The sequence below is a fragment of the Piliocolobus tephrosceles genome, chromosome 8 (genome assembly GCF_002776525.5).
Source record: "Piliocolobus tephrosceles isolate RC106 chromosome 8, ASM277652v3, whole genome shotgun sequence".
Lineage (NCBI taxonomy): Eukaryota > Metazoa > Chordata > Mammalia > Primates > Cercopithecidae > Piliocolobus > Piliocolobus tephrosceles.
Genome location: NC_045441.1, coordinates 60,189,271 through 60,201,465, shown reverse-complemented (window position 1 = coordinate 60,201,465; position 12,195 = coordinate 60,189,271). Strand labels below are relative to the sequence as shown.

Sequence of the window (12,195 nt, the reverse complement as noted above, 5' to 3'; positions counted from 1 at the left end):
TCTTCTTTTCTACACCCATATGTCTAATACCAGGTGCTTTGGCAGGAGGACTGGATCTAAATCGAGGGCAACCACTGATATAAAATACGATGTGTGGAATTCAGAATTTACCTACACCTACTGAGATTTGTTTAGATTAAAACTAAGCAAAAAATGTCTCAGTTGAAGAATGATACAACCTCAAAATCATGCCAGTACTATCATGCCAGCAAATGACACCAGTCAGGATGTTTCTTTTAAGGGGCTTCCCAGGATTGCCAACCATTCCATTAATTATGAAAATTGCTATAACGGCAAACCTTGATTGAATCTTTACTCAGTTTTAAGAATTTGCTGTATATTATCTGTTTAATGCTCTAAACTACCCTGCGAAATATTATGGTTCCCTTTTTTTTTTTTTTTTTTTTTTTGAGATGGAGTCTTGCTCTGTCACCCAGGCTGGAGTGCTGTGGCCAGATCTCAGCTCACTGCAAGCTCCGCCTCCCGGGTTCACGCCATTCTCCTGCCTCAGCCTCCCGAGTAGCTGGGACTACAGGCGCCCGCCACCTCGCCCGGCTAGTTTTTTATATTTTTTAGTAGAGACGGGGTTTCACCGCGTTAGCCAGGATGGTCTGGATCTCCTGACCTCGTGATCCGCCCGTCTCGGCCTCCCAAAGTGCTGGGATTACAGGCTTGAGCCACCGCGCCCGGCCTTATGGTTCCCATTTTACAGATGAGAACAATTAAGACTCAAAGAGGTTACCTAACTTGCTCAAAGTTACGTAATCAGTAAGTAGCAGAGCACAGATTCAAGTTCATAGTTCCAGATTCCAGAGGTTTGGTTTACTCAATATATATCATTATTATTATTATTATTATTATTTTTTTTTTTTTGAGATGGAGTTTCACTCTGTCGCCCAGGCTGGAGTGCAGTGGCCTGATCTCTGCTCACTGCAAGCTCCGCCTCCCTGGTTTACGCCATTCTCCTGCCTCAGCCTCCTGAGTAGCTGGGACTACAGGCGCCCGCCACCTCACCCGGCTAGTTTTTTTTTTATTTTTTTATTTTTTAGTAGAGACGGGGTTTCACTGTGTTAGCCAGGATGGTCTCGATCTCCTGACCTCATGATCCGCCCGTCTCGGCCTCCCAAAGTGCTGGGATTACAGGCTTGAGCCACCGCGCCCGGCCTATTATTATTATTATTATTATTATTATTATTATTATTATTATTATATATTCTGTAGCCAAATATTCATAGAATATTTCTGTGAAATTATTTTTTAAATAAGTCTGGCTTACTTTTTTAAACATTTGAATATTCAAAGTTGGGCTGATTCCTCACATATAAATGGAACAGGTGACTTGCTTAGTGTTATGTTATAGCCCTAAAATAGAAGAATGAAAAGTCCCCAATACAAAATTTCTTCCCTGAGCTGGCCTACCATGCTTCCTGAATTTCTTTTAATTAAATTCATTAAAAGGGGGTCTCTTCTAGATACATAAGCATTTTAACTCTCAGAACATAAGAGTAATAATTAAAGAATAGTACCAACTTGGTATTTCCCAGTGCCCCAGGGGAAGGAAGAAATAGAGAGCTGTCTGAACTAAATCACTGGTATTACTTTTCTTTTTTTGTGTGTGTGTGTGTGTGTGTGTGTGTTGGAGTCTCGCTCTGTCACCCAGGCTGAAGTGCAGTGGCACGATCTCAGCTCACTGCAACCTCCACTTCCTGAGTTCAGGCAATTCTCCCACCCTCGGTCTCCTGAATAGTTGGGACTGCAGGCACATGTCACCACACCAGGCTAATTTTTGTATGTTTTGGTGGAGATCATATTTCACCATGTTGGCCAGGCTGGTCTCGAACTCCGGATCTCAAGTGATCCACCTGCCTTAGTCTCCCAAAATGCTAGGATTACAGGTGTAAGCCACCATACCCAGCCTCACATTTTGAGTTCCATTCAATCAGAATACAGACAGAATAAGGGTACCCACACTTTTGGAGTATGGACAAATGATTCTCCAGGAATTCTCTTCCAGTATTAAATGTGGTTATTGGCCAAAAGAGAAACATAGCACTATGCATAATGTCAATAAATGAGATTTGTCTTCAACACCAAAGAGGATTTGGTCCTAGAGATCAAATATGACCCCAACTACCATGAATGTGTCACAAGGTCCCTTTAGACACACTAAATTATATCTGGTCCAGAAGACTCTGTACCTTCCAGAATCTAGGATGACAGACAGCTTTCGATCTCATCAACTAGCTAAACCAAAGGAATTTACAAAGAAAATTCCCTCTTACGAGAATTATCCTTAGGTAGAAAGCACTTTGCGCCATTCTCTAAACTAATGGTTTTCCAGCTCATCAATCTAGGAACTAGTTAAAACTGTAGATATCTAGATTTCATCCTGCAAAATCTGATTTGTAGATCTAGTATGGGGCAGGAATCTTCATTTTATCAAACATTCCAGATTACTCCAAGGCATAATTTATAGCTACAAAGATGGGTTATCTGTGTCTCTTTCAAAAATGACATTGTGTCTCAGAAAGGGAGATAAAAAAGGGAGTTTTAACAGCAAAATTCTTTAATGTGCTCATAATATTAGTTTGTTAGCAAGGCTTTTTAGAGGAAAAAAGCCTCTAAAAGAAAAAAAAAAGACAACATGAATGTCTTATGGTAGAAGCTGTCTCTATCTCTGTTATTGTAGAAGTTTATCTGAAATGAGCATTTAAAATAAGGTGATAACATTTTCATTCTGCTGCCTTACAGACAAGGCATAATGGCATTTAGAAAATCTCTTATTTAGGTTCTCATGCACCCATGGATAGTAAAACACTCACCTCTCCCTTTGTTAGTCCTGGTAACACATTCTATTTGTTATTCCACTATAAATGTGCAGATTTAGAAGTACAAAATAAGTTTATTTTCTCCTGTCTCTTTGTGTTAGTCCCTTTAGGCTAGTTTCCAGCTGACTTGCCTTTTGCAATACAGACCAAGAACCACTCCTAATCAGGAGAGGTTTCTGTAACCTTCCTTTCTCCACTGCAAAGCTTTCTCTATTTCTGTGAGTTTCTTCCATATTTTTCTATCTATATTATCAAGAAGCTAAGCAGAGCATATAGGTAAGAAAGAATCAGGACATGGCAGCCTTCAGTACAGTAATAATAAAAGTCACAGCTTTGAAAACTGCCTGAGAAGCAGAACCAGGCAGTTTACAGGTGTATGTCCTAGTTCTCTTAAACACCAAATGCAGTTCTTGACAAGAAACCATATTGTATTTCCAATAATAAGGTGGTTATTGGCCAAAAGAGCAACATAGATGGGTTTTCGATGAATAGTAACAGTTGGTCAATACCTTGAAATAATAAAGGATGGACAGAAGTGAGTTGACCTGCACCATCATTTTTGCCCTAGGAGGCTGGGCAGCTGGGGAAGAACTGTGTCATTGTTATGATTAGGAAAGTAACACTGGTTAGACAAAACAAAGAAAACAGGAAAGACTTCTTTCCATATTGGTGCCGTGGCAGCCACCCAGCTCTTGCCTGGCTCCTCCCCAGAGATTATCCGGAAGAGACAGACAAGGACAAGGTAAGAAGGCTAAATCAACCACTGAAGGGACCTAAAGGAGAGAAATCAAAAGACAGTTGATATCTAGGGCCTTGTGAAGATTCTAAAATGGGAAACAAGTGGTAACAAACTCCAACATGTAGGAAAAGACCATTCCAGCCAGCTTTCCACTGCAAGTAAGACCATGTAGGGGAAAACAGAGGAAGACAGCTCACGTTCCAACCCTACAGTTTCATGTGCTTCTGGGCAAATTGCATAATTTTTCTGAGCTGGAGTCCCCTCATTCATTGACTGATAAGTTTCCATTCTACTTATCTCCTAGGTCATTAGATGGTATCTTGTATATGAAAACATTCTAGGATCCAAAGAACCAAATAAATGTTAGTTGCTTATTTTCTCTCTCCTATCTGTTAAGAAAAGGATTTAGGGTGGGAAGCGGTCTCTGGGTTGTATATGGATGATACATAGATGAGCATGGGAATAATTTTAATGACTACCTCTATGGCGAAAGATACTCTGCTTTCTAATCAAAGAAAGAAACTTAGTGAGTAAGGACTTGAAAAGTTGTGATTTGGGCCAGGTGCGGTGGCCCACGCCTTTAATCCCAGCACTTTGGGAGGCCGAGGTGGGCGGATCACAAGGTCAGGAGATTGAGACCATCCTGGCCAACACAGTGAAACCCCGTCTCTACTAAAAATACAAAAAAAGTAGCCGGGCGTAGTGGCAGGCGCCTGTAGTCCCAGCTACTCGGGAGGCTGAGGCAGGAGAATGGCGTGAACTTGGGAGGCGGAGCTTGCAGTGAGCCGAGATTGCGCCACTGCACTCCAGCCTGGGCGGCAGAGCGAGACTCCGTCTCAAAAAAAAAAAAAAAAAAAAAGAAAAGAAAAGTTGTGATTTGACTGCCATGCTAATGTCTACAGAAGTGTGAGAGCTTTTTTGTTTTTTGTTTTTTTGCTGTTTTGTTGTAGTGCAGTGGCATGACCTCGGCTCTTGCAACCTCCACCTCCCAGGTTCAAGCAGTTCTCCTGCCCCAGTCTCCTGATTAGCAAGGATTACAGGCATGTGCCAACACACCCAGCTAATTTTTGTATTTTTAGTAGAGATGGAGTTTTACCATGTCGGCCAGGCTGATCTCAAACTCATGACCTCGTGATCCACCCACCTCAGCCTCCCAAAGTGCTGGGATTACAAGCGTGAACCACTGCACCCAGCCCCATTAGTGACTTTAAAATGTTTGTCATGATACTAAATTATTCCTCTTTATATATCCCAAATGGGTGAAACTCCTCAGGACCAACAGTGGCATGAGAGGTTGCCCTGTACATTTCTCCCAGTTAGGCGTTCAGTTCAAATGCCTCCAGGAGTTTAAACCAGATTTGAAGGATCTGGTTTAACTATGTTATGGAGTTACAGCACGGGTTGTTCTACAATAAGTACTTGTTGAGTGGAACTGAATTTCAGTTTAGCTCACCCTCGCTAATTGGGTCTGATTAGGTAAGGACAATTTCTGTAGCAGACCAGTTTTTTCCATGTGTGGGCCTTGGCCTACCTTTATACAGAATCCACCTGCAGAAAAAGCCTAAAGATTACTGTCCCTGGGCAGTAATCCCTCACTTTGGGAGGCTGAGGCAGGCGGATCACGAGGTCAGAAGTTCGAGACCAGCCTGGCCAACACAAAAATTAGCTAGGCGTGGTGGTGCACGCCTGTAATCCCAGCTACAGGAGGTGGAGGCAGGAGAATTGTTTGAACCCAGGTGGCGGAGGTTGCAGTGAGCTGACATCATGCCACTGCACTCCAGCCTGAATGACAAAGCAAGACTCCTCAAAAAAAAGAAAAAGGAAAAAAAAAAAAGATGAAGATTAGTGTCCCTGACTCAACCCCAGATAGTCCATTACCTCAAAGTCCACACTTCTCTTCCAGGGTCTTCAACATAACTCTCATCAGCATCAGCCCCCATCCCACTTACCTTTCTCTCAGCACTCACTCAATAAAGACAGAATCAGGGCTTTTGCTCGTACTCTCCCTTCTCTACTGAACCCTTTCTTCCTGCTCCATTCTCCATCCTTTGGGTCATTTACCTCCCACAAACACAAGTTCTGAGTTGAAGGCCCTTCTCCCTTTCTCATGAATATTTCCATTTTCAGAGCGACCTAACAAGGACGTCCGCCTCTGGACGTTTATGTCTAATGCTTACCATTACTTTTATAGTGGAAATGTTAGGACAGGTAGAGATTTTGGCATATCTCAAATCATGGGAAGAAGCTATTTTCTCAGTTGTTGATTTCAGAGAAGGCTCTACTCATGTGGGACTAGAAACCAGGTCTCCTAACTCATAATCCAATTATCTTCCCAGCTCATCTGCTGATTCTTGGATCAGACTGAGGTTTAAATCTGACTCACTCTGATTTTTCCTTGCATTAAAACCACATTTAAAACAAACAAACAAACAAACAAACTTCTGATTGGGTTACCTAAACTCAGTAACCATTTCTGATGTTTATAGCTGGGTATCAAATAATTTAAATGGCATTTTGAGCTTTAAACACTTTCTGTAAATATCAGTACTAAAAATGTCTTGATATCACAGAACTAAGTAACAATTATTTTAGTGTTATTTTTGTTTTTACATTTTATACTGTGTTTGATCTTTGTAAAGCCAACAAAATTCAGGATCTGAGGTCTAGGTCACTGAAGAGATTGCATCAGCATCAACATCTACCCTTTGGTAGGCCCCATCCAGGGAGAAATTCACGAGGAGCCCAGACGTGTTTACTTTGCTGTTATCCAGCACTGAAAACAAGCAACTGGGTTCTGTGATGTCCTTTTACTGCCTAATGTTTAAATATTGCCAGTGACACTGGTCCAGTTTTAGCCTAATTGTGCTTTTAGCTTTGTTACTAAGATGCATTGTTTTGCATTCTAGTACAGTACTTTCATATCTAAAATGAAATAGAAAATGAGGGGAAAATATTTAACCATGGTCAGGTCCTGTGCCACAATCGAGTAAATATTCTGTGTGCTTCCAAACATCATTTGCATACTTACCATTTTATAATTAACATGTTTTGAAACGGAGATCATAATCAGTAACAAACCTAAAAGATCAAAGTTCTTCTTTCAGTCTTTTTAGTCAGATTTTGCTTTGGGAACCCGAGGAAAATACGATCCCCATGATTTGCTCTTGAAATCATGTAGCATATCAGACAGATAACCAGTCATTTAGCTTCAGTTATCTGTCCTAACTGCATTATATGCAAAACAAACAAACAAAAAATCATATCTACTGTGTAAATTCAGATCTCACTACCGGAGATTCATTCTTCCTATTGTCAGTTGAATTATCTGTCAAATCTCCAAGCAAGCAAGCCTCATATCAAGATGGCTAAGAAGTTTTATATTCACTAGTTGGGAACTTTGATCTGTGGCTCTAATTGGAAGAGGCATTTTTAAGATTACCCAAGCTCCAAAGGTCATTTTGGTGTACAGAGCAAGGAATGATTACCACATGGCAGAATTTTTTTAAAGAGATAACTGTTGTTGGGCCTTCAGCGTAAGGGATGCTGTCTACATCAAAAGATTATATTCCTGTGCCTGCTTTTTTCTTTACTTTTAGAGTTCTACTGTTTTACAATGGATCGATGGACCTAAGATTCAAATGCTTTATCTTTTGATAGAGTTTGTACTGCAATTGCATATGGAGCTATGGCCATCGGAGAAACGCTTGTTTTGGCTCCTGAATATTCCAAAGCCAAATCGGGGGCTGCACATCTGTTTGCCTTGTTGGAAAAGAAACCAACTATAGACAGCCACAGCCAAGAAGGGAAAAAGCCAGTAAGCACAACTATGATCTTAAATGTCCAAATACAGATGGCAACAGTAGGAACTGGGGGCTACTAAAGATGGGAGGGAGGGAAGGAGGGGGCAGGGGCTGCAAAAGTAGCTGTTGGGTACTATGCTCAGTACCTGTGTGACAAGATCATTCATACCCCAAACCTCAGCATTATGCAATATACCCAGATAACAAACCTGCACATGTATCCCCTGGATCTGAAATAACAGTTGAAAAAATAAAATGAAAATATAAATGAAAAAAATAAAAAACAAATGTCCACTTATTAAATGAAGGCATTCTTTGGAAAACTCTGCAAAAGATAATGTCATAGTAACATAAGGAGTTATAAGTTTGTATAAAATAATTTTATGGCTGCAAATGGGGAAAAGGAGTCTTGTCTTAATCAAATTTTTACCTCTACTACTAAAATGTATATTTCATATTTTAAAATATAGGCTTTTAATTTATATGCCTGATGCTATGAGAATGTTCTTGGAAAAAAAACGTTGCTTCTTATACTGAATTCTATTTAGAAACAAAAGTTTTGATCTTGGAAGAAGATTCTTATTAAGGTTTATTTGGTTTTTTTTTTTTCTCTGATAATACATGAAAAGTAAACAATATTCTGCTGCTTCAGACACCATTTTTCATGGGAAATATATTTATAAACATAAAGGGAGAAAAAGGAAAGCATACCTATTAAATTGATACACACAAACAAATTTAGCCTCAAACTCTAAAAGACTGTGAATATTGAAAGAGAAATAATAGGTAAGGTGTATAGTTTCAAAATAAGTCTCTCAATAATAGTCTTATACATTAAATAGATATTCAATTTTAGGACATTTCTAGACATTTTGATTTTTAAAATAAAAATAGTCATTAGGTATATACTTAAATGTTTTTAATTTATAATTATTTCCCTCTAGAATTTTAATAGTAGATATATATGTATGATAGCTTAAAATAATACAGCATTACTAGAGCTACACAATTATTAAGAAGAGTGCCTGTTAGTGACAGAAATAAGAATATCTGGAAATGCTCAAAATAGAAAGCTTCAAAGACATGTCACAGTCCAAATAAGATTTTGTTCTTGTCTGTTGGAAAGTCAAGGATGTAAGAAGCTATTTTTTTAATTTAAGATTTATATGTATAACAGTATTGCTACTCTTATTTCTTTCTGCAGATTATAATAGAGGAATTGAGTATCTCACTGATCTATGTCCTTACAGAACCATAGGCATGGCATAGACTATGGAAGTATTTCTTATAAAGGCTATAAAATTAATGTATCTAATCTTTATTTAATTTAGTATGTAAATGTTTCTGAATATCCCTCTATGCTTTTAAAAATTAAAATCTGGGCAGGGCATATTTTAATTTACAATTAAAAATAGTAAGGATAAATGTATTAAAGTTTAGTTTTCTAGAATACCTCTACGAGCTGTTATACAAAATATATACTAGAGTATACACAAAACTAATTGAATTCCTCGTGTTTCCAGACGGAGTCTGGCTCTGTCGCCCAGGCTGGAGAGGCTGGAGTGCAGTGGCGCGATCTCGGCTCACTGCAAGCTCCGCCTCCCGGGTTCATGCCGTTCTTCTGCTTCAGCTTCCAGAGTAGCTGGGACTACAGGTGCCCGCCACCGCACCCGGCTAATTTTTTGTATTTTTAGTAGAGATGGGGTTTCACCATATTAGCCAGGATGGTCTCAATCTCCTGACCTCGTGATCCGCCCGCCTCGACCTCTCAAAGTGCTGGGATTACAGGCGCGAGCCACCACACCCGGCCGTATTCTGGTGTTTTAAAACCTTTTTTATACAAATGCAGAGAGGGACGTACACCAAAAAATTTTTTAAAAATAAATAAAACAAAAAGAAACTTTTTATACAAATAATATTCCTAGTTTGTAGGGGGCAAATGGAAAATACTGACTAAGATAAAAGAAACTACTACTACACTACTCTTAAATTTTGGCAAATATCTTTCCAGATTTTTTTCTTCTATTTCCAGATCTCTTAACCACATCTTAACATCGAATTCCTTTAATGAAAAAATAATATCAATTTTTTTTTTTTTTGATGCTCCTCACTCCTACCTGCCCTTGCTTCTTACCTATATATGATGGGCTCAGAATGGGTCGAACATGACTAGTAAACCTGACTGTAAGGATGTGTTTTAAAATCCAGCCATCACTACCACCATACACACACGAACACACACACACACACAAGTCCACTTAGTCGTTAGTTGTTTACTCTAACAACAAAAATTAATAAGACTTAAAATGCAATTGAGACGAACACAAAGATCAAAAGAACTTAAAATCTTATGAACCAAATATATAAAGGGAAAGTTAATCATTTAGTGATAGTTCTGGAAAGTCTTTTTTAAACATCCTGGGTGTAGATGAGTATTGGTTTAGAAATCATTAACCAGTAAAGAGATTGATGCACAGAGAGAAAACTAAACATTTAGGCAACTGTCACTGCCAAATAATGGTCAATTGAAAATAGAGATAGGGCCGGGCGTGGTGGCTCACACCTATAATCCCAGCACTTCAGGAGGCTGAGGTGGGCAGATTGCTTGAGTCCAGGAGTTTGGAACCAGCCTGGGCAACATAGTGAAACCCCATCTCTACTAAAAACACAAAAATTGGCTGGGTATGGTGGCACACGCTGATGGTCCCACCTACTCAGGAGGCCCAGGCGGGAGGATGGCCTGGCCTGGGAAGTGGAGGTTAAAGTGAGCCGAGATCGCACCACTGCCTTCCAACCTGGGTGACAGAGCTAGACCCTGTCTCAAGTAAAATAAAATTGAAATAAAATAAGAAAGATAAATCAGAATTCAAAACATACTGTACCTTCACTATAAAACATGGCCCACTTAAAAAATTACACTTATATATATAGTTTATGAGAACCCCAGCTTTTCTGAATTAAGTAATAAAGGTTTGTAAAGCACAAACCAAATTAAAAAGAAAAAAATGTATTACTCAGATAAACTGGTCAAACAACTAACTGCGGAATGGAACTGTCTGTGCAGCAAAGCTGAAGGAAGCAAGTGGTTTTTAGAAACTCAGTGAAGTCAGTAGTGAAGATAACAAGAAACACAGACACAAAAAATATAAACAAAAGTGACAGAAGGCTGGGTGCAGTGGCTCACGCCTATAATCCCAGCACTTTGGGAGGCCAATGCGGGCAGATTCATGAGGTCAGGAGATCGAGACCATCCTGGCTAACACGGTGGAACCCTGTGTCTACTAAAAATACAAAAAAATGGCCAGGTGTGGTGGCGGGCACCTGTAGTCCCAGGACAATGGCATGAATCCAGGAGGTGGAGCTTGCAGTGAGCCAAGATCGGACCACTGCACTCCAGCCTGGGCAACAGAGCGAGACTCCGTCTCAAAAAAAAAAAAAAAAAAAGTGACAGAAACCCACTTGCAGTCAACAGCTCCACAGAGATGCATACATGTTTAGAATTAAAAGGGCAATGGAAACATGCACAATTTTCAAAAAGCACTTAGCCAGTATGCAACAGTGTGTTACAACCTTCCCAAGTCACTCTTCTCAACTCCGTCAACTTCCTTTCACAGGACACATGTGAAGGGAATTTAGAGTTTCGAGAAGTCTCTTTCTTCTATCCATGTCGCCCAGATGTTTTCATCCTCCACGGCTTATCCCTCAGTATTGAGCAAGGAAAGACAGTAGCATTTGTGGGGAGCAGCGGCTGTGGGAAAAGCACTTCTCTTCAACTTCTGCAGAGATTTTATGACCCCGTGCAAGGACAAGTGGTAAGACTGAATTGAAACACACCTAATCTGGGGGTTAGCAGTCCTATTCTTAAACATTCACTAGGGCTTAAGCATCCCCACTGGTTTGGGTGGGGCAAACAATGCAGAAGTTAAAAAGAAAAAAAAAAATCTCTATCTCAACCCTTAACTAAGAGGACAAGCAAACCATCACAAAAATGATGGTTGGGACTTTGAAGTGAAGTACAAAGGTCCAGAGATTCTTCAACAATTCTGGTAGCAGAAATGTTGACCTTAGCCGTGGAATTACTTTAGAACGTGGGTGCTGGAGGTCAGGTCTAATGTTCACATCGTGGCTCCATATTCTGTTCCGGTTTAAGACAGAGAGAACACTGTCCCCCACCTCCTTAGTTCAGGCTTCTGCTTTCCCACCACTCATCCCCACCTCCCAACCGTCGAAACCTTATGCATGGTTAAGGCTTATTGGAATCAGCTCCATGAAGTCATGCTTCTAATATCTAAAATAATGTAATCTCTCCATCCTTTTCATCCTTTGAACCTAAGGATTTTTTTTCTTACCTGGCACTTGTCTTACTATACCTTATATTGTGGTTTTTCCATTATCTTGTCCTCCCGCCACCACCTACCACCACATCAGCACACCTACACTAAGCTTCCTGTCCTGCCTCCTGCCCCTACAAAAAAGTTCCTAAAACTCAGACTGCCATGTTAGTCCTCATTCTCCTGCAATGTACAGTCTTTCACCCTTACAGATTCTCAGTGTTTGTAAAACAGAGTTTAGGGACTCAACGGAGTCCTAAAGGGCTCCCTTGAACTAGGTGACACTCATCTATTCACACATAGCATAGCACACTCCCTCCTCTGAACTTTCCACAGTTAGAATATACCAGAGTCTATGCCATTAATCAGGTCCTTGATGCCCTGGCCCCTGCCTCCCACTCCAAGCTCCTCTCTTATCACTCCCCACCTCATCATGCACTGTGCTTTTCCTGTTTTTGGGGGGTTTTTTTTGTGCGTTTCTTTTTTTTTTTTTTTTT

General features: G+C 40.1%; 1 protein-coding gene across 1 annotated transcript in view; it reads left to right on the top strand.

Moving 5' to 3' along the window:
- The window catches only part of ABCB5 (ATP binding cassette subfamily B member 5), a 134,694-nt gene that overhangs the window by 106,685 nt on the left and 15,814 nt on the right, over window positions 1-12,195 (top strand). Inside the window, exons 23-24 of the mRNA XM_023215951.2 lie at window positions 7,225-7,381; window positions 10,982-11,179. Coding sequence (XP_023071719.1) covers window positions 7,225-7,381; window positions 10,982-11,179 — 355 coding nt within the window. The remainder of the gene's footprint in view (window positions 1-7,224; window positions 7,382-10,981; window positions 11,180-12,195) is intronic.